The following is a 25,491-nucleotide window of genomic DNA, read 5'->3' as shown; positions in this document are numbered from 1 at the left end:
GCACTGCCATTTTTTATTTAACCAACATGAAAGGTAGCTTGTGTTTGTATCAACACGTTTTTTCAGTACAGTAGTCTAAATATTTATACTTTGGATATTTAAAAATAGGGGCACGATAGCTGGCTTACCTTTGTCTTAAAAACGTGTTATGAATCCTTCAGATACTATTTAAACTGGCAAATTCGAATTCGTGTTTCAAAGAGGTATCGTTCATCTAGTGTGATAACGTTCCGCAGGTCAGAAAAAAAACCGCTGAAAATTGCCGTGGCCGAGCTCCTCTATGTATTCTGAACGGGTGCATAATTCCTAGAGGGGCATCTTTGCTCCAAGTTATCACACATCTTCGTTTTTGAGAGTTTCTCATAGCAGTTTCTGAATTCCCGCCATGTTAAAAGCTGAGTAACCTAGCAGATGTCCAAACAGCGAAGGACTGGTGCACAGATAATAGATAAAGAAACCGAGGCAGGGGCGTTGGAGGAAATTATTTTATCCTCGAATTAATTTTATTTATTTTAGCTCTTTAAATCAAGTATTTTTCTCTATGTAAAAAAAGTTTACTAAGCCATTGCAAACAAATTGTAAGATTTTTAATATATGTATTTTTTAATTTTTTTAACAGATGCAATGCTTTATAATAAAAAAATTACTGATTACCCTTGATTTGCCATCTTTCTTTTATCTTTAACAAATAATATATACGCTACCAGTACTCCGTGACTTATTTTCATGCGTGTTTGTTTATAACTCGTGTAAAGCAACTTAGTTTAGACAGCCTGTAATCACACCACCTAGTGATTACAACGTTAGCAAACGCGCAGACATTGGACCACTGTTTTAACTGGGGAGAGATTTTTCTCTGAGTAAAAGTCGGATCAGATAAACGACGCTGACACGGTCTCCTTTTGCAACAAAATCGCGGCTTTAAATAATCATGGCTGTTATTTATGGCTAACGATTTCTACAGGTTCTTCAGCACGTTTCGCATAAAGCGACTTGTTCTTTGCGATATGAGCGGCAAGGGCAGACACGGACAACACCAGGCCTGGCTGCTCGGCAGCTGAATAACAATGGCTGAGTCTGAAGTACACAGCTGCTGTCTGTTGTGTTTATTGACGGTGCCAAGATGCTCTCTCGGTGAAAGGTTGATTTACAATCAAATCCAGAACTAACGAAGGTGAAAAATAAAGTGAGTGATTCTCATGATACCCAAATTTAGTCAGTTAGAACACTTGCAGCGAAATTCAAGGGAAATATTATTGATACTACAATAAAAAGAAAAAGAAAAAAAATGTGTGGCTTGTTTCCTGCATGCATTGACTAAAAAGTAGTTGAATGGACGCATTCAAAAAGTCTTTCATAAAAAATCTAAAAGAGTCATTCATAGTTTGATCTGTTATTTAGCCTACTTTGCGTTACACATGCTTAGGTTACATCAAGACCAATTTTAAAATATCTTACTGACTTCGTTGTAAGGTGTCGATTTTTACCTTTCAAGAACTTCCTCCACGTTTAAAGAGAGGAAGAACTTCGGCTCACAGATCAGCTGTTTTCTAAGGCAGATCGCGATGCACGACTGACCCTTCCCTCCCACAAAAATTTTTAATTCACTCAAAGGCGGCCAATTGGTAGGCTTGCAAAAATCCTGGTTAGATATGAAGAGAAAGTAAATTTAGAAACTGCGTTATCAAAACATCGTGACCGTTTCGTCTCTACACGGTACAGAAGAGATGATATATTAAATGTTTTACCTGTTTTTCCACATAAGCATTTACTCTCTCCAACATACCAACATGAGTAAATTCGTAAGGTAAGTGAGGCACACCCTAGAATAGAAACGTTGGAGATACAAATTCCTTGTTGCTTTTCCAATCTACTCCAGATATCCAGCTAGTGATATCCGTCTCTACTTCTTATATTTTTTAAGTAGGGTTATAATAAGTTTCTAATAAACTGTGGCCCTGCGTCAGTGAGGGAATTTAGTTTTATCAAGTGAGTCGGTGATATGAATTAATCATCGCTGGCCATTGACCTAAACTAGACTTGCAGGGTATGTCGCGACTGAACATTGATATTTTGGCTATTTTTATTATTTATTGTTATTTTTTTTATATTTTATCCTGATCGCATGTATTGCATGCCATTAAAAGTGACGTTATGATCATGTGATTTTTTTACGCGACCGCGTGGTAAATAAAATGGATGAGTTAAGAAATACAATCTTATCTTTGTGGTGAAGTGTTTTACACAACAGGGTAACTAACATATCACTTCAACAATGAATTTCGAATTCTTGGTCTGCATCTGAGTTTTAACACCAAGCAAAATTCTCACGTTACGTGAAAGGACAAACATAATTACCTTGGCGTTTCTAATGTCTCGGAGAGCTTCTTCAACCTCAGTCAAGTTTTTTATGTCAACAGTTTGTACGAAAGGTTTCCCAACGAAGACCTCGGCGTAAGGATTTTGAGACGTAATCTAAAATAGAAAGATATTAAATGAGCAGTTCAGTGTCTCCTCGAAACTTCAATTCAAGAGTAGTTCCTATGCATCTGCAGGGTGTTTGGGAGTACACCTTCGCCGACTTAAATAAAAGAAAAGTCTTTTATGATCACAAACCCAACACCTACGCACTTTTCTGGGCTAATATTACTGTGCTGCAGATTGTAACTTCAAATTATCATTTAAGTTCTCAAATATTTGGTTCAATCTTAAGGTGTACTATACATGAGCTACTTGGAATTTAGAGTCCTTTAATGATGTCTGAATTACCTTTCTATCCATCGGTTTGCCACCAAAAAAGCCTGCGATACGGTCCAAGGGCGGAATATACTTATGGTGAAAAAAAAAATAAACATTCAATAATGAAATAAAGATATGAATACATAGATAAATAAAAACTGAAAAAGGGATTACAGTTCTCCCGATCTATGGATCCGGAAGGGGAGGGAAAAGACTTTCTTTGCAAAGTTAAAATGACTTCGAACCTTAACTTGCAGCAAGAATTACTAATGAAGCCATGATTACGGACTAATTATTGTCTATCTTTGGGGGAGAAGGATGAGGGGAAACAGTCGTCGTCGACAGAGTATAAAAGGAGGACTATAGAAAATTATCTGCCACCGAGCCGCCAAGGAGGGGGTGAGGGATGGGGTCGAGGGTCGGGGGTCGGAGATCGGGGATCGGGGGTCTGGGGCCGGATAATTTTGTGTGACTATAGAAAATTGACTGCCAATTAACTGTCAATGTTGGGGAATTACAGGAATAAAACAGAGCCTTGTAGGGGCGATCGAGTGACTTTTATCGTCCCACAACCAATATCCTCCCCATCCCTCCCCCCCTTCTCTCTGAGGCGATAATAAATGACCTGTGCCTTAGTGATAATATAACAAAGGCTACTTCCGAGTTGGGATTATGTCATGCACGATCTCTACACAAAGGTGTAGCAAAACAGTTTCATTTTCTTGTCCGTTTTCCCTTTTTTTTTTTTTTTTAGCTCGCACGCAATGTTTAGTTTTTCTTTGACCTTTTTTCAGTTACGAGGGCCTGAATAGGGTTTAAAACCGATAGCCGTTAGGCGTAAAAATTGACAAACTTTAAACGTTAGTCGTAAAAAAATTACCCTGTAAAAAGCTTCTGGTGACCGCAATGAAAAGATATGAACCATTAGCCGTTAATTTGGCCAAATTTTTAACCGTTAGCTATAAAAGCCATTATGCCATTGAGACGCCCAGTTACAAAATAGACATCACCTTGGGATTAATGAAAAAACAACCATTAGCCAAGGCCTCAAGGGCTGCTGGTCCTTCGAACGGTTCACCAAGACCTACAAATACCTTAAGGAGAAAAATCCAAAATAAATGAAGAAATAAGAAGAAAAAAAAGTCGTTTTAAGTTAAGACATTTGAAGGATTTTTAGTTTCCTTGTTTACGAAAATTTCATCAAAAGCGAATATGCGTTGTTAAAATTGCTTAAAAGGAATGGAAAACTACTAAAGAAGATTTTTTAATACCGAGGTGACAAGTAGACGAAACAAAGGAACTTAAAAAAGGGAATCATGCTCGCAAAAAACAAACAAGCAAACAAAAACAAAAATAGGAAAAAAAATAACGAGAGCTTCCTTCAAAACTAGGTAAGATCGTATAACTAAAAAATGATTACAAGAGCAAAAAAAAACACTTAGTTGTTTTAATAGAAAATGTAATATAAAGTTGCATAAAAGAAACGCTATAATAAGTCTTTCATATCAGTTCCGCTGATTGTCGCTTTGTAACAAACTAAACACCTACCTTACTAGATTGCAAAAGATTCATAAGTGATGTGATATTGATTATCCCATGGTTAATGACATATTTAGGCACATCATGCTGTCGCTGTGTTTCCTACGAAATATCGCAAGTAAGAATAAAATCGAAAGGTCTTTAATTTGGTGTACAAGTCAGTATACCCAATTCCATCCCACAAACTTCACCTTCAAGGCGCGGCCTGATAAAATTTGATACGCATCGATATCAGAAGGATCTCCAGATGAAAAATACAAAACCATACTCGGGCGCGAATTTTCGTAAATGAGGTAGGAATACTATAAAAGTTATAATTGAAAATCGAAGGTGGATTAAACTGACATTACTTCTGTGTATGTTTAATCAGATACGAAACTAAAACCAGTCATCTTCCGGCTCTGACGAAGGACTAACGCTCGAAAGGTCAGCTTTAAAACTCTTTACGGTGGCCAATTTACCTTACCAACTCAGTTAATAATACTTAATTACCCTGTTAGAACTAATCATAACTTGGCAACAAGCGTTTTTCTTGGTGGTCCCCCAATAAGGATGTTTCAAAGCGCTAGTGATCCACTTTGGCTGGGGCCTGAGCTTACAAAGTTCTTGACTCAAATATTACTTACCTTCGTTCCACCCAACGTAGCGTGAACCTCGTTGAGGTATTTTTTCACTGTGTCAATGTAGTTAGCACGACCCTGACGATTACAGGATAACGCGTGACATGAGTACTAAATGAGTTTTTAGAAATGGACAATGTATATGGTTCGCTAAAGGTGTCTGAATGGAAAACAATCGTCTACAGAAGAAAAGTTTTTGTGTCGGACTAAAAATCCTAGTGTTAGATTCTAACTAAGGAAGTGGAGTGAGAGTAGAAGACCTCAATGGAATCGAAATGATGGAATTTACAGGTAGGATTATGACGGATACGTCGCGTCTCAATCGACCCATCAGACAGCGCTATCTGTTGGATTGTCGTAGACATAAGACACGTCGGGCCATCCTCGCTGCGTTCACTGCACTGATATTTAACCATTCGTCGCCATACGAAGCTAGAATAGTTACTTTTAAAAATTTTCGTGGGGCTCACCTTCCAAAACGCTGGAACCTTTCCATATACTAAGGCTCGATTATTTGGCTTATTTCGACTGGTGTTATTTTCTTGAGCTCTTGACGGAACAGCAAAACCCAGGAAGGAATTGTCAGGACTATGTGCTACAAACGAAAAAGACATATCATTGTTTCTCCAGCTTAACAATTAGGCCTAAGTTTTCCGACAGCTGAGTAAAGGGAATAAGCTCCTAAAGAAACAGCAGTACTGCATCTTGTTTTTTTGTTTGTTTGTTTGTTTTTGTTTTGTTTTGTTTTGTTTTTTTTTGGGGGGGGGAGGGGGGTATAACAAGGCGATTTTGTTTGATCAAATGAGTAGGTGATGTAAATTGCCCTCCGTAAAGATTCTCCAAAGCTGACGTTTCGTGCGTCAGCCCTTCTCAGAGCGAATGCTGACGAAAGGGCTAACATTCGAAACGCTGATTTTCAGTAGAAACTCATTACGTTGGCCAATTAACGTTGTCAACTCAGTTTTTCTCGTCCGTTTCTTTTCAAAATTCGCTTTCTTGGTCTAAAAATAGAGAGATCAAAAATCTTCAACCAATATTTGACTATTTACCTTTAATTTGGAAGTTTGTCATATACAACCAGTGCTAGTTATCAAACCAGCGTGTTGCGCTTCCCTCGAGGTAAAGGTAATTTTTTCCCTTTCGGGGCAATGTTATGCTTTCTAGACTTTGTGAAAATTTGAAAATTCTGTTATGAGTTGATACTTACGGAACATAGTCATAAACTGTGCGAGGTGAAGGTCCAGATCTCCCCACCCAGATCTCCCTCCAGGAATTTCCCACTTGTAACGTTTATAGTTAAATTCTGCGTCTGTTCCAAACGAATCTAAGACACGTAATTTGCACCTGCAGAACGAAATGTAAGTTAACCATCGTCATCTTCTTTTGAACTAAACAATGAATTTTAATCGTCAACGAAACAGATAAATAGTACAGATTAAAAAGTAATTAAAGGAAACTTAAATTGTGACGAGAATCGTTAATATTATCATGATGGCATTTTGTCGAATGTTGTATTTTTCAGGAACTTAAGAATAACGCGAGTCCCGGCTCAAACCCGTTCTTATCTCTGAATTTAAGTTTTAAGCTTCTACAACAACAACAGTCGGTAGATTTGAGGGCTTCTCTATGTCTTTGAAAGCGGTCGACCCGTTTGCCTGTTTCTTTATTTGATTGTCTACTTGTTAATCAGTATGGTATCGTCTGTGTCTTTGTCTGTATGCCTGTCAGTCTGTTGTTTGTCTTTCTGTTCGTCTGTCGGTCTGTCTGTCAATCATTATACCTCTCTCTCTCTGTTCGTCTTTTTGACTGTCTCTTGATCTTTGTCTTTCTGTCTGTCCATCTGGCTGTCTATTTTTCTGCCTCTCTGTCTGTGTCACTTTTTGCTTATTTGCCTGTGTGTCCGTCTTTCTCCTTGTCTGTTTGCCTCTCTGTTCGTTTAGTTATTTGTTTTATGAGCCTCTTTTTCTGTCTGTCTTTTTGCCTGAGTGTCCGTCTGTCTCCTTATCTGATAGTCTCTTTGTCTTTCTGTTTGTCTACCTCTCTCTCTGTCTGTCTTTTTGCCTGAGTGTTCGTCTGTGTTCTTATCTGTTGGTCTCTCTCCCTTTTTGTTTGTCTGCCGGTCTGTCTTTCTGTCTGTTTATATTTTTGTTTCTCCCTTAACTGTCTACCAGTTCTTCCCTTACGTGTGTTGGGCTGTCTTTTTATAAATATCTCCACTTTATTGTTGTTGCTCTTATTGCTCTTGTTGCTGTTGTTGTCGTTGTTGTCGCTGAGGTGGCATTTTTGTTTTCAACAGCTTGATTGTTGTTTCGTGCATGACCCATGCAGATTTATCGAGAACATACTCACTTGTATCGCGAATAATCTGGTCCAGTGTGTCCAGCTATGGCATTCACTCCCAAAATGTCAGTGAAAATGAGATCAGATTCATTCTGCAGTTTTTGGCGCGCACAACCATCTAAAGCCGGAGCAACCAAGAGGCTAAAAAATAAAAACTATAAACTCAGTACCTATTTAAAATCTTCTTTCGTGCACGAGTAGGTTTATAATAAATGAACAAGAAACTAAATGGCAGCAAAAAACAGAAATCAGCTCAAATAATTGTAACTCGTCGTAACGATGAAAAATGGCTTAGAAAAACTCATATCAGTCGCACTTGGCGTTCTTGGAAACTATTCAACCTAGTTAATCCTTAAATCAAAATTGAACTTCTCTTTACATTTATCCTTAAATGTGAGAATAGTTGGGAAAATCAAATTCATAACGTGCGCTAAAAATCGGTTAAAATCTTTCGCAAACTGCTAAATCAAATGCTGTTAAGCCTGCAGATGAAATCATAAAAAAGAGATGTATCGTACTGATTTCCGCTTTGGTAGAAACTAATAAGACAATGAGAGGCCTGTGAAATCAATAACGTTTTATTACCTTTGAACTTCTTCTTTCATAAGACCGATTTCTAGCTTGTGGCCTAAAATATACAAGGCACTTATAAGGTCAGACCACTGAACCAGTTCCCCTAAAGGGCCTCCCTTGAAGGCCCTGTCCAGAAACTTGTTCACCTCTATTGCTGCCATGTAAACCAAAATCTATCAAAAGAATAAAAGATTTTCCTTTCACGCTTAAGAAATCACGACAGATTTGTTGTAAATTTATTAGAGGTTTATTTGAATGAATCTAAACATCAAATTTCCAATTGCAACTATTGTTGTAATTTGGTGGTCCCGGGTTCAAACTCTCAATATCTATCCACACCTAAAAGCATTTCGCGTTTGGAAAATGGCAGTAGACTCTAATACTTTTTTTCTTCTTCGGCCATGTAAGTTCACCCTCGATCCTAGTTCTTCGACAGCCTTTATCCAATGCGGAAAAATTTCCTGGATTCTCTTCCTCATCCAAGAATATTTGGGTCTTTCAAACTTTTCAAGCAGTGCTGATAGATTTGTTTGTATAGTGGCCTGAAAACATAAAATAATAATTCAGAAAATATTTGATTCGCAACCAATTATAATTCTTTGATCAACGCACATTTCCAATCTTTTTATTTCACCATGAATTTAAAAGAACGATGCAAGTTTGAGGATAAGAGAATTCTCTTCTGGATTTGTTTAAAAACATAGAGGCTCGTTTATTTACACGAAGTCTAACCCAAACCAGGGTTTTACGCAATCAGTGGGCCTCAGGCTTTCTCTATCAGAGATTTGTTTTAATGAAATAAATGTCCTTCCATTCGGCCTTCTTGACGCTGTTCACCAATTTAAATGTTCAGATAAAAGGTCCAGCTAAATTAAGGATTGTTTAGGACGCGGTTTTGTTAAAAACGACGGTTAAACTTTCTTTAAATTATAAGACCTGAGAGGCTATGCATTACGGTAATAGAGTGTATTTCTTCGAAAAGACAACAGTCAGTAGGTAGGGCTAAGCAAAGTTATAGTGAACTTTGTGTGGGGTCTGTCTCTAGGACCTTAAAAAGCTGACCCTTTCTAGGAAAGCCTCCTTTATTTCTTTAGTAGGCTTGAATTTTCTAGTCATTTCAACCTCAGAGAAACAAATTTATATTGCAAATTTTGAGTAGATATATTTTAAGAAACAGTTATGCTACTAAAAATGTATTCCGGTCTAAAAAGATAAAAAGATACCGTCCTCAAGATTCTAGATAGAAGTATTCCTTGTTGAAGATTTTTAAAGACTTCAGACCTCAGAGACCCATACCCTGGCCAGCCTGTTTAGTCCAAATAAGGGAGTGCCTTTCGACCTCACGGCTGATACAATTCCAACACCTTTGATCAATGTAAGAGCCATTACCTTTTGCCATTCTCTTTCAACACTGTATGGGTTTTCGTCCAGTCGCCATGGTAACATGGGACACCAAGCTTGAACCTAAATGATGAAGACAATTTGAACGAAAAGCAAGTCTTTCGTTTAATATCAAATAGCAAGATAGGGGCAGCGCCAAGAGATGGAAAATCTCTTGAAAAAGCTCAGTTACTTTCGATTCAGTTAAGGCAGAAATACGGGAATGATTGAATAGCTTCTAATGGAAGACAGTGACAAGTATACGAGTGTATTTTAGAAAAACCAGGCGAAAGGCTGACCCTCAAGTGGATACCGACGGTCTCTTCGTACGAATAAGTTGTGACGGCTTCCGACAACTTTCCAAAGTTTCGTATGATAGTAATGGAATCAGAAAAGATGGACATAGGATACAGTGATACAACACACTTAGGTTTTCATTATCTCTTGCATAGGTTCTTTTTCTTTTGGCCTGAAAACGTCCCACTGATGCAAATTCAAAATCTTGATGATTTTTTGTTTTTTGTTTTTTTTACCTTTACCCTGGACTTTACTCGGTAAAAAAAACTTGTATTGTACTTTCCTTAAGAGAATTTTCTCACGTTCCAGTCTTAGCCTTACCTCACTTAGATACTGAATAACAGAGCACAGACTGCTAGGATCCACCTTATGCTTTTCCCCATGACATTTCTGGTCCCATGTTTTGTTAAATTCCTGTACAGACGAGACAAATGGAAACAGGAAATGTTCTTCAAGGGACGAACATCAGACAAGCGTCACAGTAAGTTTTGCCACTAACTATGTGAATAACCGGAATAGGAGCTTTTCAACGAAGCAGCGTGACAGCAAATCAAAATAATGACACGTTGTAAATCATAGGGAGCCGATCAGAGTTCATAGTTCATGCTTGAAATCGGCGTAAGAATGCGAAACCGTGACTGTTTTAGGCGCAAATGGTTATAATTTTGCTTCCTATTCTTTTAGACGCTGGATCAGTCGCCGAGTACCGTGGAACCGCAAGACCAGCTCAATTATGGATCACTTTTCGAGTACACAAGATTGGCCATCCGCCTTTCCCTCTTAGGACGGAGTAGAGTTCTTTGACATCTCTATTTTACAACCTTATTAAACATGGCATACCTTAATTTTCCAATGGCATAAAGGGAACAAAGGATCATCTGGTACGTGACACTTCTCCCCTTCATCACTGGGAATAGTTAGCACTAAGAAAGGGATTTCAAAATGTTAGCAATAATTAAAAAATTGATCATTATATTAACCAATCGGCTGAGCCAAACATGAGTCTATATATGGTTGAATAATCCGAGCTCAGCCTTGGAACAATCACATGCAAGCAAAGTTATTCAATCATGGTAATTATAACATGAATAAGACACAACAAACGCTCTTATTTGTCAAGAATCTATCGTACTTCTACCCGTGAACTTATAGAAAACAGAAACATCTTCGTGTCCTGTCAAATGGCGCCATACGGGGCGAGTTTTCAGATTGCAATTTGTTAAAGATCTTTGGCTTGGAGTAATCGAAGAGGATACTTTAAACGCCAAAAACAACGACAAAAATTTCACTTTTCAAACATTATCACATTTTCTATTCAAAATGCAGTTTAACTAGCTGGTTGGTCCATGTTAAGCCTTTATTTCGCAAACTTTTCTCACAAATAAGATATCTTAAAGTTCCCATTTAACCAGGTGGACCATCAGACATGGTTTGATGCTACTCTGGTTGAAAGATTTAAAGAATGTGACTGAGAAATTACGGTTCAAAGTCCCAACGTTTCGACACTCCTGTCTAGTACCTTCATCAGGGGTGATCTAAACGCTGCGAAAAGAGGTCCTTTTATAAGTTCACCAATCGCTGCACTTTTTTGTGACGAGGTGTAACTAGGCGTCAGGAAGTAAGCCGCTATCATCACGATTTAAAGGAGCGTGGGCGGAGTTGATATGCCAAGCTTCCAAACAGAGGCGCTGGTGGTAACGTCGATTAGTGGTGATAATTTTAGACTTATCCCACCCAATTGTATGGTTGGTTAGGCATGTGTGCTCCGACAAAGCTGAATTTTCATTTTTGGAAAAGAAGACCGCTTTCTAATGCTCTTTCAAAAGTGCACCAAACTGACGTTTGGTCTGTCCGATATAGTCGTGATCATAGTCATTACACGGAAATAGAATGAATAGCGTCGGTTTGTTGTTCTTTGTGACAGGATCCTTAGGTTTGGAAAAAATACGCCCCAAAGTCTGAAGAGCATTTTTGAGCAACTTTAACGTTGTGGCTATTCAAAATTCTCTTGATGGGTTCCGTAACACCCTAAACGTAAGGAATAACAGTCAAACCAGTCGCTGGTTCCCTCTCATCAGGAGTGCTACTAGTTGTAACTGGCATTTCGCAGTTACGGAGAAAGGTTTTGGTATAATCATTCGCTTTAAGACATTAGAAACATATTTTCTCCCCTAAGCCTTCGAATCAAGTGAAGATGGTAGACAGTCAGCCCTCCTGAGTAAAGTTTTAGCAATAGACTTTTTTATGGCAAATAGGGTAGTGAAAGTTGAAAGCGAGGTATTTGTCGGTATGGGTAGGTTTACGGTAAACACTTGTCTCTAAATTCCCCTGTTCACCTCTGTACACATTTAAATCAGGAAATGACATATGTCTATCTTTTTACGCTCTAGGGTGAATTGGACAGACGGCCCCACTGAAATCAAATGCGATGGGAGGCGCATCGCTTCATTTCCGAATTGTTTCCAGAAAAAGGGTTTAACCGGTGAAGTGGCTAAGGCCCTTTGTTCCACGTCTTCCATAACCATATTGGCAATGACAGCAGAGACGGGCGAACCCATAGCTGTACCAAAAACCTGTTGAAAGTAATTGCCGTTATATGCAAATTGCGTGGTTTTGGGGCAAAAAGAAAGCAGAAGAATAATGTCCCCCACAGGCAAAGAAAGTCTTTGTCCTAGGGAAGCATCTTCTCTGAGTCTCTCCTCTGCAACTTTAACGGCAAGATCAACTCGGATTATAGTGAAGAGCGAAACAACGTCGAATGATACCAGTTCTTCGCAAGCGTTAAGTGTTTTATCTTCTATGAAATCGGCAAATTCGCAGAAAAGCAACCTTTTAATTGCTGTTGTTGGTCTGGGCGATAGCACTACCAAAGAATCAATGGCCGGGTTTGGTGTTTGTCACTCCCAGCGAATGATTTATTTTGTCTTGTGATTCCTAATTTGCAAAGCTTGTAAAGATCAGTAGGTTATATTATATTTGCTTTCTGATTCGATTACCCTGCTTAATGTCCAATCAGTATGCTTTTAAGAGGTTTCATATAATTAATTCTTTTTTTCGAACAGTATGCTCTGAAACAACTAGAAATGGATTTGCGGTTGTCGTCAAGTAACTGCGAAATTATTTTATGTTGTTTTTCTTTCAATTGAACTACTGTTGTATTTTATGTTTCTATCCAATTAAGTTCGCGTTTTCGCGTGAGGTTGTGTAAGAATTACATAACGCCAGTAACGTTTTATTTCTTGCTAGTATAAAGCGTTGTTTCCGTTAGATAATTTTTGCTGCTAATTGATTTCAACTAAGTCGGTCGTTTTGTTATTTTTTGCTAGCGCCGTGTTACCTTTATTTAAGAGTCTTTTTACCGCATCTGCAGTAAAAAGACTCTTACGCCTCAAATTGTAAGTTCGTTTCTATATCCTTATTGTTGTTACATCACATTTATACATCTACGCATCTTTACATCTAAATGTTTGTCTATCTGGAAGTTAGATGTAGTATGGTGCAAGGGTTTGATCGTGGCATCCAAATATCGAGAAACAAATGAAACCTCGAGGCCGCCTGTATGCAGATCAGATTCGCTGGACTTTGCCCAATCACGTTTCAATACGTTTTTGACAACTTGCATTCCATATTCCACACGCAGAGGGCAAACACTAGACAGAAGACCTTCGATCAAAGAGCTTGCATTGTTATTCCCAAGTGAAAACTTTCGAAATACGACCCTTCTATCTTCCTTTTATGGAAGGAAAGAGACCGCGCATTATATCTTTCCTAAGGTTTCGTGGCGATAAAATTTAGCTTCGGTTTTGCTTTTAGCAGGAGGAATAGCAGTTTAATTTTGCTTATAATGATTCAGATAGGTGTCTAGATAAACCGGAAAATCATTCACATGAAATGTCCCACCGCTACCCAGCCATCTCGACAAAATTACTCTTGCATTCGTGGCATGCCTATAATTTCTTTTGGAAATGAGGTTAAAACACTGTTGTATGATTTTAAGTATCTTATGACATCTTCATGTTCTAAGTGGCCGTGTTCAAATTATATTCCCAATGCCCTTCAAATGTAGAAAAAACTGTAAGATGCTTAGCTATCTACAAAGTCAAGAATGAGGAAGAAAGTATTAGTTGCTAGTTTAAGCGTAGTTTATATCAATCATCTTTAAATGACCAGAAAGCTCCTCCTGTATGATGGCTGTGGCCTTTTAATTAAAAAATATCATTTTAACGTCTTTTTAAGAGTGTATTAAGGGCCAAGAGTCTATCAGTGGTTTCACCGCCACAGTTTTTACTGTCACTCTCTCTAACAAAGACTTTATTTACTTACTGACAATCTACAATCTCTCAATGAGACAAGGATTGGATTCAAGTCCTGACTCACCTTTGTCACTAATTGTGCGAATAAGTCTCTCATGGAGAAACCTCGCGGTTGACTTTGGTCTATTACTCACAACTACGCCAATAGTTTTATCTGCATCTGCATTTAACGCTACATAGACGATTATCATTTGCACTGTAAAGGAAAACAAAGTAAATCCCAGCCAGATCAAAAGAACAGTCCTTCTGGAAAAACAAGGTTCCATTTTCATCAGCTTTGATAAAGCCGATGTGCAAGCTAACTGTGAGAGGTTACAAGCTGCTATAGTTATTTGACCGAGGCTAAAAATTTTTTGGCGAATATATTATAATCTCCATGGGTTTCAACTTTTGAATATATATTTCCAATAAATTTGAAATTATCGTTATGAAAAAGTACTGATTATTCTCTTCCTGGCATGTTGAAACTCCGATTTTCAAAAGCTGAACTGATTTTGTGGCTGAGTTCTTCTCAAATCTACTTTATATTCTGAATAAAAAACAAAAAATTAAAAAAGAAAACGTTAATTTGGTATGAGTAAAATGCCCTAAGGTCTAAGATTTAAAAAAGGTAAAAGTTGTATTCAAGAAGAATATGTTTGAGGCAGAGGTGTTGATTAAATATTTCTTAAGATTGAGTATTACCATGGTTAAGGAATAAAAAAGGGTCAAACTCTAGATTGAATATGGCCTCTCTTTGCATGTTTTTTAAACTACGTTTGGAGATTTCACACAGCAGTTGGAATAATTTTAAAACTGATTTGAATAAAAAAAATCTCTGAATGAAATTGATTTTGCTCTAAAACGCTCTTCTTTTGGGTTAAATTACGCAAATTGTTCTAAATGTTTAATATTAACAGCCTAAGCAGTAATAGTTATCGATCATTTTAGAGATACCTGAAATTGTTACGATATCTGGCAGACTTTGCTGTACCGTGCGCAACAACGTTCCCAATCAGAGCTGTTAGGCTAAGTCGTGAGTGAATATTGATCCCTACCGCGGGGCATTGATTGTGCACAAATAGTAAGAAGTAAGATCGATTTACACCTCAGTCATCTTTCAAACAAAAAATCGGCAGTCTTCCTTCAAATCTCCTTTTCAAAAAAGCCCTAAAGATTAAGAATCAAAAAGATTAAAGCAGTACATAAAAAGAACACGTTTGAGACAGAGGTGTTGATCAAATGATTCTTAAAATTAAGCATTACCGTGGTTAAGAAAAATGTTGTAAATATGACCATTCTATGCGTGTACTTAAAACTGCTATTGGAGGTTGCACAAAGCAGGTGGAGTAATAATCAGACAAAGAGAAGCTCCGACTGATTTCGTTTTGTTCAAATTGCTCTTTTCTTGGACCGAAAATTAATCTTGTATCAATCAAAATTGTTCTAAATGTGCAATGTTGCCAAGATATGCATGCGGTTAAGAAAGGTTTATCTTATTGAATCTAAAATGGTCACGATATCTTGCAGATTTTGGGAAAAAGGTCCTAGTCAAAGCTGTGGTATTCAAGTCTCAAACGATACGATTCGTCAGTTGAGGTTTAGTGGTAAATATCGTTCCGAATGGCGGGCATGAACTGTATGCAATTCCTTAGGTAAAAATCGATTTACACCGCATTCGCTTTTCAAACAAAACTGTGGAATTTTTTCTTTAAATCCCCTTTCCTAAGCTATTACGAGCGCAATCCTCTTTTAGGGTCATGTTGTAAAGGTACTCACGGCTTCGTTTTATCTCGGGAATAATTATACATATACCTCACGAATTACTTTAGTGTCTGAGAGCAAATAGACTCCGAGTAGAAAGTCGAAAAAAGACAACTTTTCGTCCCAGGATTTTATTAGTCAGAGATCCTGCTAGGATGCCAGCCAAAGATAGCGTCCATAAATTTTATAAGATTGAGTCTCCCTTGTTTCAGGAGAGTAATCGTCCGATGCACCAGTGAAACCCCATAGTGATACGGCTGACACGGTCCTCTTTTCCGATAGCATCACACCTTGGATGATTATAAGCCGTCTTCAAAGTCTTGAAATCCAAAGAAATTTTCCGTATTCGTCAGCACGTCTCGCATAATGCAACTTGTTCCTTGCGATATGCACGACACGGGCAAACACGGACTACTCTGGGCCAGGCTGCTAGGCAGCTGAACAACAATGGTTGAGTCTGTAGTACACAGCTGCTGTCTGTTGTGTTTATTGACGGTACCCAGATACTCTCTTGGTGAAATGTTGACTTACAATCAAATCCAGAACCAAAGAATGGTGAAAAATTCTTACATCAAAAAAAAATTCATTCAATCAGAACCTGAATTTGCATCAAATTTCGACGGAATATGTATAGGTAATCATTTTTTCAAAGGCTAACAAAATTGCACCAGATAACAGGGTGAGCAAAATTTGTGGTCTTTGAAAAAATTAACGAGTTCTCATTTATTCTAAATTGCACGAGAAAAATCATGTGATTACGTATTAATAATGTACATGGAAAAATACGAGACAGGACGGAAAACGCGTGGACTGTAAGTACCTCCCGTTGTCCCATACAAAGCCTTGGGCTTTGTATGGAACAACGGGAGGTACTTACAGTGCATGCATTATCCGTCCTGTCATGTAATTGTGCAGAAGCAAAGCGCGCGCATCAAATGCAAAAATAATTTATTCAAATCGTGTGTTCGGTCAAAACAACCGCAAACGATCAAAACAATAATTCACAATGATATTTGCTCATCCTTAAAGGGCAAAAAAGTTCAGAGTCCGGCTTAACAGTTCAAGGATTTGTTCAGTCTGTGTCCGAATCACTTTCGATGAAATGGAATCGTTGTTTGCGAGGTTTAACCATGTTTGTTTTTAATTTCGTCGTAGAATCGCTCGAGCAGAGTATTAAGGTAAGACGGCTCGTAAATCTTCGATTTGCTTGGCAATCCCCTTCTCTGAACACTACTTTTTCCAAACCAATAACCAAAAAAAACAGTGCTTTTTATGGTGTTTTCGTTGTTAGAGCTGTTTTTCAGTCGCGGTGGCGATAGAAAACCTACTTAAAACGCCGGCCATTGTTTCGCTCGCAAATTTTCAGCGTAGCCAAATGTTGCGACATCCAAGATTGACATTTGATTGGCTATCTATGAGTTTCTTTGATTATTGACCTATCAGAATGTCCGGTTTGTTACTTCTTTGCCCTGAATCAACCCTCTTCCACATTGAATTACCTGAAAACTGCATTTATCTTAACCAATCAGAACTGAGTAATTTTCATCCAATTCGTAGGCTTGCAAAACTCCCAATTAAAAATAGAAAGAAGGGAACGTATTTACACATCATTCTTCATATCTGGTGCTGGTGATCATTTTGCCACTTTCTATGAAACAGATTAGATGCCATAGTGTTACCTGATTTTCAACATATGCATTTACTCTTTCCAACATACCAACATGAGTAAATTCGTAAGGTACATGAGGCTCACCCTAAAATAGAAAAGAAATATGTTAGCAATATAGATTCCTCGTTATATTTCCAGTCTACCTCGTATATCCGTCTGGTGATGTCTGTCTCAACCTCTTCAATTTGATAAAAGGGGTAAGTTTCTAAAAAAACTGTGGTATTGCGTCGAAGACGTGAATTACGAGACGATTTGGTCTTGTCAACTGAGTTGATAACGTAATTTGGCCATTGTCATTAGACATAGCTTTAGAAACCCTTTTCGATATAAATGAACTTCCAGAGTTGTAAACAACGTGATATCAAGAAGTGCGAAGGGGTTGGTAACCTCTGACGACTTTTATCGTGTTCCAACATTTGAAACCGTCAAAATACACAGAGGATATTACATAGCCGCTCGGGGATACGAATTTTTATCTTCTCGTGCTGAAAGTATCTCTCACGAGTGAGCTTCGCTTACTCGTTAGAGATACTTTCAGCACGAGAAGATAAAATTCATATCCCCAAGCGGCCATGTAATGTTCTGTTTATTTTATAGATACTGATGAAATTTCATGTTAGTAACCATGGCAACACCAATATCCTTACACGTAAAATATAAAAATAGTATCTTCACTGCGCACCGTGAAGATATGATTTTTAAGTAAAAGGAAAAAAATCCTGGTGTTTCATCAGTATCTAAATAATAAAATGTGTTCTCCAATATGGATTAATTAGGCATTCGAGTCAGGCTACCGGTGGCCATGTCTAAGAGAGGATAGTCCTCTTGTCAATACGTGATGGAATTTTTTTGCCCCAAGCATGGACTCCTATTCAATCCCATTTCCAGTATCTGTTGAATCATTTCCTTAAATTTTCAAATATTTAACAATTATTCGCCGAAGGCGAAGTAAATATTGTTGAATAATTCCCTCGAATTCTTCTCAATAGTATGCACTTCCCCTTCGGCGAATAATTTTCTTATCATGCTTGCTCAGGTGCTTTCGAATTCTACCGAAAAAATCTTTTAGTTCTTGAGATCATTCTGTTAAAATTGTTTTTAATCTGGTTATCATTTTTAATCGAGCTCTCGTTTTTATTAAAAATGATTGCTCGTATCGGGATAGGCAGCCAGTTTCTACAAAAAATCAAAAGGTTTACCTAATTCAATTAGCAAATGCATCATATATTCCTTTTGAAAAGTTTTTCGCCAAACCTCGCGCGAGGTGATTATAGATGACGCAATCCTCAAACAACCAGAGCCCGTGCGTATCATACTTTGTAGGATAAGATATCTTTGTTGAATCAAATTCTCACTTGAAAATCAGACTTCCGTAATTTATAAAAAATATAAACCATACGTTATTCCTCCTCTAATGACTCTAGGTCGGATCGGATAAAAAATTCCAACATTTCTTCTCTAACTTCCATTTCCAATCCTCGGGTTTAAAATTTTGTATCGGAGTTTTTATGTTGAGCAAATTTCCCTCGGTTAGTACAAGATGTAAAATAATAATAATAATAATAATAATAATTACCTCAGAGTTGATTAAATCTCGGAGAGCTTCTTCAACTTCAGTCAAGTTTTTAAGGTCGACGGTTTGTACGAAAGGCTTACCGACAAGCACCTCAGCGTAAGGATCGGAATACAAATTACTAAAATACTAAAATACAATTATATGCAATAAGCAGCTTGGTGTCTCCATGAATCTTTTGATCAAAAGTGGTTTTCCTGCCATCACATAGTTGTTTGGAATACACCTTCGCTTAACAAAATAAACAAAACAAAAACAGCTAATATTATTCTTTTATAGATTGTTACTACCCTATAATTTCGATTCTTAACTCGTTAGTTAAAATCGTTTGATGAAATATGTCAACTCACCAGAATTTAGAGTCATTTCAACAAGTCTCAATTACCTTTCTATCGATCGGTTTACCAGCGAATAGGGTGCGTTTGTTCGGTCAAACGGTGGGTCATTCTTATGATAATAAAGAATAAAGAAATAAATACGTAAACAGATAGAAATTAAATCAGTGGCCATTACTCTTCTGATGTTGGCTCGGTAACCCGAGCGACATGAATTAGATCCCAAAGAGTAATTTGTATTAATTTGTATCTGTAAGAGTGACTGAATTCGATGTTTAACCTGTAGTTAAAAGATGCAAGTCAGCTCTATGCATGTAACATGCACAGAAGCGCAGCAAAACAATTTCATTTGTTTTTTCTTCCTTTTTTCCACGGCTACATGAATCATATTACCTTTGAATTATGTAAAAAAAACAACCACTAGCCAAGGCCTCAAGGGCTGCTGGTCCTTCGAACGGTTCACAAAGACCTACAAATACCTAAACGGGAAAAATCGAAAAAAGAAAAGGAAAAATAAATGAAAAATAAAATTAATTTGAGTTTATATGTTTGAATAACTTTTTCAATTGTTGGTTACGAAAATTATGTCAAAACTGAAAATCTGTCGGAAAAAAACGCTAAAAAAGGTCGACAAACTGGTAAAGATAGTTTTCTATGACGAGGCGACATGATGACGAGATATCCATCCTGTAAGAAAAAAAGGGAAACCTGAAAACTACGACCGAAAAAAAATGTAACAGGACAGAACAAAAACCTTAGTTGACCACATTTTGTTCTATAAAAAGAATAAGATTGCATAGAAGAAATGCAAAAAAATCTTAATCCGTTTGCATTGTAACAAATAATAACATCTACCTTAATAGTCTGCAAAAGATTAAAGAACGATGTATAATTAAGTATCCCATGGTCAATCACATATTCGGAGACCTCATTCTTCCGCTGTGTTTTCTGCGAAATATCACAAGCAGGAATAAGATAGGCTAGTGGACAGATGTTTTTGAGTGTATAAGTTGGTGTATCCAATTTCATCCCCTGAGCTTTCCTTTAAAGGAGGGACATAGTGAAATTTAAAAGGCAATTTTTCCAAAAGAATTTAGTTTAAAAGAGTATCCACGTGAAAACGACAGAAAGGTGGCTAAGGTTTGAGATACTTTTTCTGTAAACGTGACTTGGTGGCGAGTGAATGAGGTTTCATGGGTAATACAGTCATTGTGTGTAGAAAGTAGAGCCGGGATTGCACTAATACTTGCTTTACTTCTCTGCGTGATTAATCAGTTATGAGACTAAAACCATAGAGTTGGTTTTTAAGAGACCCTGGAGCTGCGCCGGTGCAGGTTGTCGCAAGACAATTTGGAAACTCTTTACGGTGGCTAATCTGCACTATCAACTCAGTTGATAAAACCAACTTATCTTGTTATTAAACCAATCATGACTTGGCCACAAGCCTTTTTCTTGATCCCCAGGCTCAATCCCTACTGAGGATGTCTCACAGCGACCGCGATCCACATCAGCTGGGGCCTAAGCTTACTAATTTCATGACCCACTGGTATCACTTACGCTTGTTCCACCCAAAGTAGCGTGAACTTGTCTGAAGTGTTTTTTCATTGTGTCGATATAATCAGCATGATCCTGAAAATAAAAAAAGAAGCCTGACGTGAGTATCTAAAAACCTCTTTGATGAATATCTTAAATAGTTGAAACTCGTAGCAGTAACTTTTGGCCAACGGTAAAAGAGTGAAAGAACTCTTTGGAATCGACTCGAAATTATGAGTTTCAATCGAAAAATTTTTCAGCGCTACCCGTTGGACTCACATAGATATAAAACGCGCTAGGGCATCCTCGCTGCCTTTGTTGATATTTAATAATCGGCCACAGCTCGCAGCAACAGTTAATTGTCAATTAAAATGTCAGCAATACTCACCCTCCAAAACTCTGGATCCTTTCCATAAACTAATGCTACCATTCGATCGTTAGGTTTCCTAAGACGAATAGGGGTTGTCTTGAGATTTCCGCGGAACGACAAAACCGAGGAAGGAGTTGTCAGGAATGCGTGCTGAAAAAGAATAAAAGAGACACAATACAGTTCCTGCAACTTGAAAAATGATGCATAAGCTTTGCAAGTTTGTCTTTTCCTTGGCCATCCTCTTCCTCTCATGAATATTTTTACAACTTCTAAGTGATATTCTTCTATCCTATTAAACAAAATGATAGTATTTGGTTCCCATCACTTTAAAAGTAACTTTAGGTTCAGTGACTCCTTTCCTGTTCTAAAACAGCTTCCTTGCACGATGACGTAATCTACTGAACCTTAACCTCAGAGACTCATCTACTCTAAAATTATCAAGAATCTCTGCTACTTTCCTTTTTTTTAACATGAGAGTATTCTTCTATTTTGAATTCAGTGTATAGGGAATACTATTCTATTAAAACTCACCGGTCCCTACGTGAAAGGCGATACTTGGGGGTGAAATTGGGTTTTTCGTATGCAACCAGAATAACAACGCCTCTTTTTCATTTTTTTTTTTTTTTTTTTCGATTTAGGCTAAAATCCACCGAACATTGCAGACTTTTATTTTAAATTTCCCCACCAATCTTTGACATTTTTAGCCTAAATTTGGAAGTCCGTCATTTGCGAGTATCGTCAATCATTAAACCACCATATTGTGGCTTCCCTCGTGGTGAGGGAAATTTTTCTCACGAAGGGGTGCTGTTATACTGACTAAATATTGACGGAAAAAATGAAATTTCTGAAATAAATTGTTACTCACGATACATGGTCATAAACTGGGCAAGGTGAAGATTTAGATTTCCCCACCCGGATCTCCCTCCAGGAATTTCCCACTTGTAAAGTTTATAGTTAAATTCCGCGTTTGTTCCAAATGAATCTAAGACACGTAATTTACATCTGCGGTACGAAAAGCAAATACCAACTCGTTATTTTCTTTTGAACTGGAAAATGATTTGTTCTTTTCTTATCTTCAGTAAAAAGTGAAGATTAAGAAGCAATTGTGGGAAACTTGAATTACGTTAGTACCCATCAAGATGGTCCTGATGAAATTCTAGTAATTTTGTGTTTACCAGGCGCTACACAATTACCAGGTACTATTCCACCCCATCCCATCCCCGAACCATTTCGTCTGTCGGTCTACGTTCTCTCCACCTTTTTTGTTGTTGTTGATGTGGTGAGTTTTCCATTGGCCTTTTTACCGTTTATATATATATATATATATATATAGGCCTTATTGCCTTATACAGATCACACACTGTGATTACAAGTTAATAATATACAAGCAAAAATATAACTATTTTCCTTTTTAGTTGTCTTTATTTCGTGTCATGGCTCAGCAATTCGGCCGTCTGCCTTGTTGCCGGAGTGGCTATGTTTTTTCCTCAAGAAATGTTTCTTCCAAGAAATGAAGATTCTTGTACGTAATATAGATTCCGTGTTAGGAAAATGTTTGGAAACTCTTGTACCTTTTTCCTTCTACGACCATGTAAGTTCCTCCTCGATCCTAGTTCTTTAACAGCCTTTATTTAGTGCGGCCAAATTCCTTTAATTCTCTGGCTTATCCAAGAAAATCGCTCTCCTTTAGATTTTTCAATAAGTACTTTTTGATTCGTTTGAATAATTGCCTGATAGTAAAAAATCTCTCAAAAAAAAAAAGCAAAAAAGTAAACAGGAAATATTCAGCCTGTTCAACACTTCCAACCCGAAGGAAAGCCTCTTCAAAAGTTCACAATAAGTCTCAATAGCAGGATGTTATCCTCGCTCTAAGACTTAAACCACATAAAGTAGACCACAACCTATTTAGCGCATATATCCCCTGTTTCAAAATAAAGGAGGGCCTCCCAACATTTGATTGACTACAAGTATATGAGCCATTATAACAGAGTTTTACCGGTTGTAAAGCGTATATTTTCTTTTCATCCGGCGCTCAGGTTTTACACGCAAACATTATCTCTGATAAAGTATAGTTTTTATCTTTAGAAAGTTGTTTAATTTTAGACAGCAATGCAAACATCCAAACTAATTACAAGAAGTATATTACTGACAGATTAAAATCATTCTGTGTCAAGTACAGATCAGAAAAACACATTTCAACATCTCACGGATAACCCTTCTTCTGAACTCAGTAATGGAGATGACGTGACTGGTGTTCAGGTAACAAATAAAGATTTTCACCAAGTCAAAACAGATCAGATAGCTCAGGCTGTTATCATAACAAAAATCTATTTGCAGCTGACTCTAACGTTAGTGCAAGCGCTGGAATCAAGGTGATAAGGTAAGATGAAAAGTTGCATGCACCTTTTAAGAGCGTGCAAACTCTTAGTTTGATCGAATTCAGAACTAAACTTTCATGCTGTTTCTGTTTGTTATAGAAAGTAGTATTTCAGAGCTGGCACAAACAAAGGAGATCAAAATCTTTTGATAATATACTGCAGGAATATAATTTTCCTCTCGACGCTTGGAACATCGTACGCCGTCGACCCCAGGCTAAAATGCAGATTGAAACGCATTTTTACTAAACTTCAATAGTTTACATCTTAATACTATAAGCACAGTACATGTAGCGAATGAATGCTTACCTTTCTCAACTGAAGAATTCTGGGAGAAGTCAAGTAGGTTTATTTACCTACTGTGTAGACCTTTTGTTGTCTCTTCTTTAGAATGGTTATGAATATAATTTTCATTTTAACATTTTCATGATGAGCGGAATGTGGTAGTAGAGGGAGGAGCATACACTGAGTTTACCTGGTGACATCTGTATTAGTATGACAGGTATTGATAGATCAGTTATTCTAACCAAGATACTAGCGTACTTCCTTTTCTTATTCTCAAGATATGATTTTTCTGAACCACAATCTGGCAAGGATGTTTGCGATCGCATCATCAGTCCAATGAAAGTGGAAATTCGTAGATATTGCAATGAGGCCATAACATTTTGACAGCGGCTGAAATACACGAGCCATTGAAAGTGAGACAAGTGAAGGGATCATCGGCTGCTGTTTGCGAGATAAATAGTGACAGAAAGAAAGTAAGAATTAAGCCCATCGATAATTTTAACTTTTCCACAATGTTGCTTATGATTAGGATGGTCTCGTCTCTCAAAAGCCTATGAGGTTGGCAAGGACAAATTAATACTAGGGTCAAAGCTCTTCCTTGAGAAGTAAGGACCCGTTGTGTTAAGGGAAGTTGAGAATCATGGTTTCTTTGCCACAGCACTACGAGCCATAAAACAGAATCCCAGTCACAGCGATAATAAAGAAGAAATGCTGTTTCACTGCCCAGAACAAGGACGCTGCTTTGAGTTCACTTCTTCAGAAGAACTCCAAGATCATATGCACCTCGGGGAGCACAACGGGAGAGAAGCATCAGAGAGCCTCCACGACGACCTTAGACAATATTTGCGAGACCTTGACTGGGTCATGAATTTTCCTCCCTTACACTTCAATCAAAGATAGCAACACTCGAAGTAACCGGCGAAGTTAAAAGTGAAGTGTGCAAGATGGGCTGGGCTCTTCCCTGAGAAACCGCGAGGCAGTGGAACAAGATTCACCGAGAAAGTGAAAGAATATCTTTCAAGCAAGTTTCAAACCGATGAGAGACCAGGCAGAAAAGCCCATCCCGCGTAAGTTGCAGCAGAATTGAGAAAGACGAGAGAGGCCGTTGGGGCAAGAAAATTCATCAGAAGTGAATGGCTGAGGAAGAACCAGGTTCAAAGCTACTTCTCGAGGCTTTTTGCTATGAAACGAAGAAAAGCCGCAATCTCAAAAGATCTAGAGTAGGATGCCGACGACGACGACGACGACGACGACGACGACGACGACGACGACGACGACGACGACGACGACGACGAAAGTCTCATCGAAGAAGGAAGCGGTTACCCTGAACACTGAGAAACAAGGAGAAAGGATGTAGCAGATATTATTTCAGAAATCTGTTATTTAGTCATTCAATATCATACGATGGGTACAATATATGCGATCATGTTAGCCACAACCCGTTAGGGAAGTTTAAAGTCACCTTGCTGAGGGAAATGTGAGCTTTTTATGAAATTGCTTTCAAAGCCAGAGATTTGGTGACCTTTAAAAAGGCCATCTTTACCCAAGAAACTAAATGACATGGTGACAGAATGCACATGTTTCCAGGAAATTTAAGATGACTGTTCCTAACTCTGTGCTTCGTTCCATTTCATGACATTCGGTACTAATTCGCTATCAGAAGTATATTTTGTGTGTTTTTTTTGCTATTAACAGTTGTAGGACGTGCCGGTCAATAATTAGCATAATCAAGTAACGCAATATCTGCTTAGCTGCTTTTGATGGTCGCAAGAGAAGGTTAAATTTGTCGCGAACAACCTTGCGGACT

The 25,491-nt window shown here is 37.8% G+C and overlaps 1 protein-coding gene and 1 pseudogene across 2 annotated transcripts; both read right to left on the bottom strand.

Annotated features, from left to right (window-relative positions):
- Positions 1 to 565: 565 nt before the first annotated feature.
- Positions 566 to 14,549, bottom strand: LOC149034558 (alpha-1,6-mannosylglycoprotein 6-beta-N-acetylglucosaminyltransferase A-like). 2 transcript variants are annotated; one of them, XM_089193588.1, is made up of 17 exons: positions 13,866 to 14,099; positions 10,329 to 10,411; positions 9,810 to 9,902; positions 9,201 to 9,275; positions 8,195 to 8,353; positions 7,824 to 7,984; positions 7,248 to 7,379; positions 6,106 to 6,242; positions 5,369 to 5,493; positions 4,905 to 4,976; positions 4,288 to 4,380; positions 3,750 to 3,833; positions 2,770 to 2,829; positions 2,359 to 2,475; positions 1,749 to 1,823; positions 1,488 to 1,642; positions 566 to 1,165 (listed from the first exon to the last, which is right to left on the bottom strand). In XM_089193588.1, exons 1-17 carry the CDS (start codon positions 14,071 to 14,073, stop codon positions 970 to 972), a joined length of 2,025 nt encoding a protein of 674 aa, XP_089049714.1. In that variant the 5' UTR covers positions 14,074 to 14,099; the 3' UTR covers positions 566 to 969. The 2 variants fall into 2 exon arrangements, with proteins under 2 accessions (XP_089049714.1, XP_089049715.1); XM_089193589.1 differs by lacking the exon at positions 1,488 to 1,642 and having other exon boundaries at positions 1,019 to 1,165; positions 13,866 to 14,549.
- A 1,327-nt stretch (positions 14,550 to 15,876) lies between these two features.
- On the bottom strand, positions 15,877 to 22,615 carry LOC149034557 (alpha-1,6-mannosylglycoprotein 6-beta-N-acetylglucosaminyltransferase A-like; annotated as a pseudogene).
- Positions 22,616 to 25,491: the final 2,876 nt, after the last annotated feature.

Source organism: Pocillopora damicornis, chromosome 14, assembly GCF_964200805.1.
Source record: "Pocillopora damicornis chromosome 14, jaPocDami1.2, whole genome shotgun sequence".
Classification (NCBI taxonomy): Eukaryota; Metazoa; Cnidaria; class Anthozoa; order Scleractinia; family Pocilloporidae; genus Pocillopora; species Pocillopora damicornis.
The sequence above is the reverse complement of the archived record's forward strand: the minus strand, read 5'-3'. Positions and strand labels throughout refer to the sequence as shown.

Coding starts and splice junctions, on each gene's coding strand:
- LOC149034558 (XM_089193588.1), bottom strand. CDS start 14,073: ATGAAAATGGAACCTTGTTTTTCCAGAAGGACTGTTCTTTTGATCTGG. Junction 7,985..8,194: donor ATGGCCGAAGAAGAAAAAAA/GTATTAGAGTCT, acceptor TTCTTTTGATAG/ATTTTGGTTTACATGGCAGC. Junction 1,824..2,358: donor GAGACATTAGAAACGCCAAG/GTAATTATGTTT, acceptor TTTCTATTCTAG/GGTGTGCCTCACTTACCTTA.